This window comes from Microtus pennsylvanicus, chromosome 6, assembly GCF_037038515.1.
Source record: "Microtus pennsylvanicus isolate mMicPen1 chromosome 6, mMicPen1.hap1, whole genome shotgun sequence".
Classification (NCBI taxonomy): domain Eukaryota; kingdom Metazoa; phylum Chordata; class Mammalia; order Rodentia; family Cricetidae; genus Microtus; species Microtus pennsylvanicus.
The window spans coordinates 90,645,566-90,652,663 of record NC_134584.1 but is presented as its reverse complement, the minus strand read 5'-3'; the positions used below and the strand labels follow the sequence as shown (position 1 = coordinate 90,652,663).

At 52.6% G+C, this 7,098-nt stretch overlaps 1 protein-coding gene across 2 annotated transcripts in view; it reads right to left on the bottom strand.

The window, feature by feature from the left end:
• Positions 1 to 365: 365 nt before the first annotated feature.
• The window catches only part of Nkd1 (NKD inhibitor of Wnt signaling pathway 1), a 67,598-nt gene continuing 60,865 nt past the window's right edge, over positions 366 to 7,098 (bottom strand). For both annotated transcript variants that reach the window (XM_075976825.1, XM_075976826.1), the window contains 4 exons: positions 3,961 to 4,108; positions 3,392 to 3,476; positions 2,403 to 2,530; positions 366 to 1,834 (listed from right to left, as the gene is read on the bottom strand). In XM_075976825.1, coding sequence (XP_075832940.1) covers positions 1,242 to 1,834; positions 2,403 to 2,530; positions 3,392 to 3,476; positions 3,961 to 4,108 — 954 coding nt within the window. In that variant the 3' untranslated portion in view covers positions 366 to 1,241. The remainder of the gene's footprint in view (positions 1,835 to 2,402; positions 2,531 to 3,391; positions 3,477 to 3,960; positions 4,109 to 7,098) is intronic.

Below are 7,098 nucleotides of genomic sequence, written 5' to 3'. Positions count from 1 at the left end.
TTTCAACCCTCACCTTTCAGGTGTAGGGGTAGCTTAGTGCCATTCTGGGTTCCACTGCCCCTCAGCCTTTGCTCCAGCGTTGACAGTGGTCCTTTCCTGGTTTCTCTAGCTCTTGTCTGATAAAATCCTGCTCTATGAAGGACGCTGCCCCTACGGTCTCATATGATATCCCTATTCTACTCTAAGCTTCTACACCCAAGCAGGATTCTCCAAAACTGCAGACTTCAAACCCAAAGAAATGACCTCTTATAAAAGGGAGGCAGTTGCCTGCGTCTGATGGACGAGCGACCTTACACGAAGCACACGGGGCACATCTGGGTTGCAGGAGCTTCCACAGAGCAGCGCAGTGATTTCTGCACACCAGCAAAGATACCTGAGAGTGTATTTATAGAAAGATACAGAGACACGGACAGGCAGCATCTACCTATAGTTACAAAGGTTGCCAGAGAGCCACAAAGTGTATCTGCTGATGGCAAACTCAGGTTTCATACCCTCCGTCATACAATGGTGCCATCTTGGGAAACCATGCTTCTTTATGTGGCTGCTTCTCTCTGTAGCAGTTTCCAAAAGGAGAAGGCTGGCTCCAAGGACAATCCTTAAATACAGGTGCATCCTTTAAAAGCAAAGGGGGGTGCACGAGGGGAGAGGGGCACTTCCACATTGTGCATGGCAGAAAAAAAAAAAGGATGGGGCTGGCGTGGGCCAAGGTGAGGCAGCAACTCCAGAAAGCACAGCTAAGGGTCTGGGCTGAGGTGTGGAAACACGAGGGCAGGGAGGGCACTGCGATGCAGTCCACCAAAAGCCCCCGGAGCACGTGACAGTCGGTTAAGGGTGAAGTCAGACCGGAATAACACTGAGAGGTAGCAGCTGTTGTCCTCCGGAGCTCTTGAGGGTCTCTGAAGCTTGGCCAGGCAAGGGTGCGCTCCCGGAAGAGCAGAAGTGGGGCAGCTGGGCCGAGGGCTCCTGTGGTTTGGGAAGATCTGCGTGGACCCTGCAGCTGGGGTAGCCCAAGGACCCTTCCAAACCCAGAGTCACTTCTTGGGTGAGCTATATAATCCCCACAACATATAAATAAAAGTTTAGTTCTGTGTTTCCATATATCTTCTACATGAAGGCTAGCTAAATATTAGTGGAGTAACAATAATTATTAATAACAATAATTGTCATAATAACAATAATTAATAGAATAATAATGCCTCGAGGCGTGGGGGTGGGTCCTTCATGTGGTGGCCTGCTGGGGCTTAGGGCTGGTAGAAGTGGTGGTAGTGGTGGTGATGTTCGTGATGGTGGTGGTGCTCATGTCTCTGGACGGCCTGCCCAGCCTGGCTCTCATACACCACCACAGCAGGTAGCTCCCTGACCTGCTCCCGACCCATGACCGTGGCGCCTCCTGCAGCCAGTGGGGCCTGCAGGCCCCGGCAGCTGGCCTGGTTCTCCTTGGGTCGATGCTTGTGCTTCTTGTGCCCCAGGGGTGCCAGGGTGGGGAGGAGGGCTGGGCTGGTGGCCAAGTGGGCAGAGGGGGACACAGTGTGGGTGGTGGGCACAAGTGGGGGCTTGCTTCTTGCACCTCTGGCCCCGTGGCCCATTCCCATGTTCTTGCCCTGGGCCTTGGGGGACCTCACAAAGTGCTTGCTCCCATCCTGAGTACCCCGAAGCCGTTGCTGGAGCTCTGATGCCTTGGCAAATGGGGTATCAAGAAGGTGGAAAGAGCCGGGGTCCACACCTTGGGGCCTCCGGTGTGGGATGTGGGCAGCTTCTGGCTCGTGGGAGCGAGAGCGAGTGGGGTTGGAGATTCGAGGGGGCAGCTCTGACTTCTGGGCCACCGAAGGGGAGCCTAGGAACCAATCCAACAGATACTTCATGAGTGCCCACTGTGTGCACTGGGCTGCCCCGGGGTCCCCGGGTGCCACCACCTCTCTGTCTGAGCTATCGACACTCCTCCACAGGACAGGGAACCCTCCCATCTGCTGAGGAGAGGCCAGATGATGAGGGATGGAACAAATGCATCCTACGTGTATAAAGGGAAGTGCATAGGGAACAGAGAAAGCACTCCACACAGAGGGAACAGGGGTGAAACAAGGTCCAGGGCCACAGAGGCTGGCAGTGCAGCACTGTCGTGGACCAAGTGGGTACCGGAGCTGTGGCTGATGCGGGGCCAGAGCGGGGATGGCCTAGGTGGGACCACTGCTTTGGCTGGATTTGAAGCCCCCTCGTTCTCCTGGGTTTAGCCCAACTTTGTCCAACTACTACTTTCATTTTGGAAACATCTTTAATGCAACTGTCTCTGAGAAGAGCCTCTGATATGTCCAGTAAAAAGTTCCACATCTCCCCAGTCCTCAGGGAACAAAGGCCGCTACCCAGCACTGTGTTTTCGGTGGACACCCCGCCCAGCGGTCCCTTACCAGGCCCAAACTGAGACGCGTAGTTCTCTATCCCCGCCAGGTCTAGGTAGTGGTTTCTCCTCTCAATGTTCTCATCCACGCAATGGTGGTAGCAGCCCGGCTGCTCCAGGTGGCTGTCACCCTGGAACCTGTGACAAAAAGTATGTTGACTGGGAAGGCACAGGTCCAACACACAGCTCATTCTGCCCTGTGACTTGGGAGAAGGGGTCCGACACAGAAACCCCCTGGTCTATGCCTTCGTTTCCCTGATGCCCACCACCTGTCCCATCTGTACCCCAGTCCCACCCATCTCAAGCCAGCCTTCCACTCAGTCCACTGCCCACCCAACAGCATCCTAGAATGTTCTGTCTGTTCCAAGTTCACATCAAGGACCGGTCCTTCTCCAACTACATCCTTTAGTGCCAGATGTGAACGATCCCTACTCTTGCCTGAGCAGCCCGCCTTCCCTCTGTTCATGCAGACGCGACCAAAGGACAGATAACTGCAGATCTATAAGCCCTTACCTACGATTCTGAAAGAAGCCTGCAAATGAAGGTTTTCCGAGCCCACTGAAGAGCCAGGCCATCCTAAGGGATGGGAGGTTTTTGTCTCACTGTTGTGAAGGAATGTGTACGTAGTACCTGGTAGAAACACCAGTTGTGCTAGGTCCCGAGGTGCTGTCCTAACCCCATCTAGAGTCCATAACATGTCAGGAACAGCCAATATATGCTAATCCAAATCACATGCAGAAAATCTGAAGGATTTTTATATGGAATACAGTGAAGGACTATAGCTAGGGGTTTATTTGTTGTTGTTGTTTGTTTTCCTGTGTTTTATTTTTAAATTTAGAGTCTTATTTGTAAATCTGTGCTTCTGAAATAGATCCAGGCCCCTGCAAAAGACCCAAAATAGAGCCTGCTACTCAAAGTCTTTCAGATGTATGTATCCAGATGGTGCTCAATATATGTTCATGGGCCTAAGGTTGCCGCCTCTGCCTGTGCAAGTCGTACCTGAGAGGGGCTCGCTGCTTCTTCTCCCAGCCACGAAGTTCCTCAGCAGGCTTGGTGTCTGCTCGGGGCCTCGTGCTCTGTAGGTCTGAATCCCAGAAGCCCAAGAAATACTTGTCAGTACCTACTCCTTCTCTGCCTGGGACTGCCTAGCACTATGCCCTCAAACAAACAAACAAACAACAACAACAACAACAAGAACAACAAACATGCTTCACCATAGCTTTGTGGTGAACTTTGGGTGGGCTTGCCCAGTGAAGATCAAGCTAGGTGCCTGTCCCACTGACCTCTCCAGATTCATAAGCTGCCCTCCAAGGCCTGGACTGCCATCTTCTGTACAACATGTCCCTGTAGCTTCTTGCTACAGTCTCATCTCTATGCCTTTGCTTACACAGGGCCTTCCATCTGCAACCCTCCCACCCCAGTCCGGGGCCTTCTCCTTCAAGGGCCCACAGAAGCCTTAACTACACTAAGCAACTGTCCAGGGAAGCTGGGACTCCTCCCACCCTCCCAGGCTGACTTGGGTCCTTCCTGTCTTTCCCAAAGTGGGTACCCACTCTGTCACCTCTCACCAGTATGGTTGAAAAGGACACTCCTCTTGCTCTGGCTCCCATCGGGGGCCACAGTGAGCTTCACCCGCAGTGTCTTGCTTGATGTGGGGGAATGGTTCACAGAGGAGTCAACCACCTCATAGATGGTGTGCAGCAAGCTGGTGATGTCCTGTTTGAGAGGAAGCAGACACCCCATGTACTTCAGCCGCAATGTACAGCCACCAGCAACCTGAGAGTTGGTGGCCACCACTATGCTGAAGGCCCCCAGCTCCTTCCCACAGAGCTGGAGGCAGAATGGTGGATTCAGGGAGAGAATAAGAAGTAAGAGAGCAAATGGAAGGGAAGTCAGAGCTCAGAGTGACTGTGAGCCACTGCGGTCCTCAGCAGGATGTGAAACCTCTCAGAGTAGCCTCATCCGGGAGGAGGAGAGTTTAAAAACCAGATCTCAACCCTCCTAGGTGACAGGCACCTAGTGATGCTACACACCCCTGTTCTTAGAGGGAAACCCATAAATGTGATTCTGTCCATACACTGGACTGGATTATGGCCCCAACATTCCTCTGCCGAAGTCATCCCCATGGACATTGTGGCTGGATCAGTGAGTGATGGAGGTGATGGAAGAGAGGTGTGTGGGAACAGATGCTGCTGTTCTGTGTCTTGCAGCTCACTTGTCCTCTGCCTGGAAGAAGGCAGCTGTCCACAGACTAGGAAGGGAGTGTTCACCAGAACCATGGGGGCTGCTGCCTCAGCCCTAAACTCCAGCCTCCAGAATGGAGGAAGATCAGTTTCTGTTGCTGAAGCATGAGGTAAGTGTCCCTGGGGACAAACTGATCGGTGAGAAACCTAACCAAATATTTATGGCCTGAATGGGGATCCCAGCGGTGTTCTATGAGGAGGATCTCAGAGACTTCTGACTGGAGTCGGGAAGAGTACCCCTTACTGGGACTTCTGTGCTCCGGTTATCTGTGGTCAGCTGTCTGGGGAACAGCTGCTTGCTTTAAAAACACTCTCCACCAGACACGCTCAGCTACTGCCCAGCAATTCTTCATGACCCCGAGAGACTTGGCCTTCTCCTCTCTTCTCCCTTAGGCTGGGGCAGAGACGAATGACCTTAGCGATGCTGTAGCCAGGCATGAACGGTCTATCATGGCATAGGCATCCCCGTGAAACATGGTTGACATGCCGCTAGGCTGACTCTGAGGCCACTCAGAGAAGCCAGAAATCCAGAATCTTCGGAGAAATATCCCAAATCGTCAACATCGACAACTAACTTAATTCTTAACAAAAGCTTGGGAAAGACCAGACCAGAATATGTGCAGGACAAACTGGGGGGGGGGGTCAGTTTGAGACTCAGATTCCAGCTGCTCCCTCCTGGCATGCTCAGCTGTCTCAGCTCCTCTGGTGAGGTCACACAGAACCCCTCTTCCTGTCCTTCCCATGGCTCCCTGCACAGCTCTGCTACATGCTCTAGAGCTACACCATCTTCCAAAGCCATGATGGAGGTCCTGTTTGGTGCCTTCAGCACCGAGCTGAAGAAGCTGCTTTGCCACCATCTTAAAAGCCAGAGTATGGCACACAGGAACAGGCTGCTACTATACTATATAAAGACAATACAGTAAATGTGCGGTCTCAGGGCGGCATATGGGGAGCTGGCGGAGTTTTTAGGGCATAAGACCTTGTAGAAAGCCTTCAGGCCATTGAAGACATGCTCCTAAAGGGGACCTGGTCCTTTCTTCTCTCTCTCTCTCCTCTTCCTTTCAACTGAAGTGAGCAGTTTTGTTTTTCCATGCACACCTGCCAGAATATGCTGCCTTGCCACAGGCTCAAAACAACAGAACCAACCATTGTGCACTGGAGTAAGCCTGTTGCCTTTTAAAGCTGAGTAGCTCAGTATTTGGTACAGTGGCAGAAAGCTGCTGACACAGGTGACCTAACTGCTTCCTAGGATTGAGAGCCCAAAGGTTCCCATGTTCAGCCCACACCCAGGCTCCAGGCAGCAGATGCAGCGAGGCAGGAGCCTGTTTTCCGGGACGCACCAAAATCCGTGTGCTCGCACTAGGAAGAAGAGTGGGAGAGCTTTGTGCAGCAGGTGTAAAGGGGAGCTTTGTGGCTAGAGACGGAAGAGGCGCCAGGCAGGGTTCTCGACCCAAAGTCAGCATCCTAGCTCCTCAGAAGACACAGCCCAGAGGCTTGCTTCAGGCTATGCTGGGCCACCTGCCTTCCTTGTGGCTTCTTCCTCTCATCACCAAGGACATGAGGTAAGAAAGGAGAAAGGAGCATCTGCCCCTGTAGCTTCTTGCAAGGACTCTGAAGGAGGGTCTATGCACAGGAGGTGCCTCACGTGTATACAACAGGGAGAAAGGAAGACAGCAGTCACCAAGAGCTGGCCACCTTCACTGTGGCGTGTATGACAAAGACGTCACAGATGGCCTAGCCATCTAGGCTGGCTGAGAAGCCAGTGAGATTTGACTCTGGGCTGGGTATGGAAATTTTGAGAGGGAGAAATTCCTGAGAGGGAGGGATCCAGGCTAGAACTGGGAGCATTCAGTGCCATGGAGAGAGTGTACAGTAGGAGAAGAACAGCTATGGTATGAGTAAGGCCTGTCCTATGCATACTTAAAGGAAGCCCCCAGAACTGAATTACAGGTGAATGAGTCAATGCATTCCTGTTGCTGTTAGCTGCAACAGGATGAGCTAGGATCCTGCATGCATAGTTAAACATTAGTTAGCCTCCTCCTCCCACCTGGTTCTCAGGCCTCCAAGGTACAGTTTGGGATAGAGGCGGGCTTTGTAAAGCCACATACCCCTCAGAGAGCTTAAAGGTGACTTCCTGCAGATGCTGTGGAAAAGCTAATACTTGTCCCAACCTGACTGGGATAAGGAGATATGGAGGCCAAGCTTTCATTACTCTGGAGACACTGAAGCCCACACAAAGCCCACCCACCTGGTCTTACATCTCCACACAGGTGCCAAGCACCATCTCTAACAGACCCCTCCTCAAAGTGCAGGCAGGCCTGGGAGGAAGAGGGAAGGATGCTGAGCCTGAGCCCACCTTGGCTTTCCTGGCCCCTGGAATGAAATCTGGGTTGCTTGCAGGGCCTAAGACCCACTACTCTGCAAAGGGGCCAAGGGCTAATCTCCTTCAGTTCTTAACCAGAG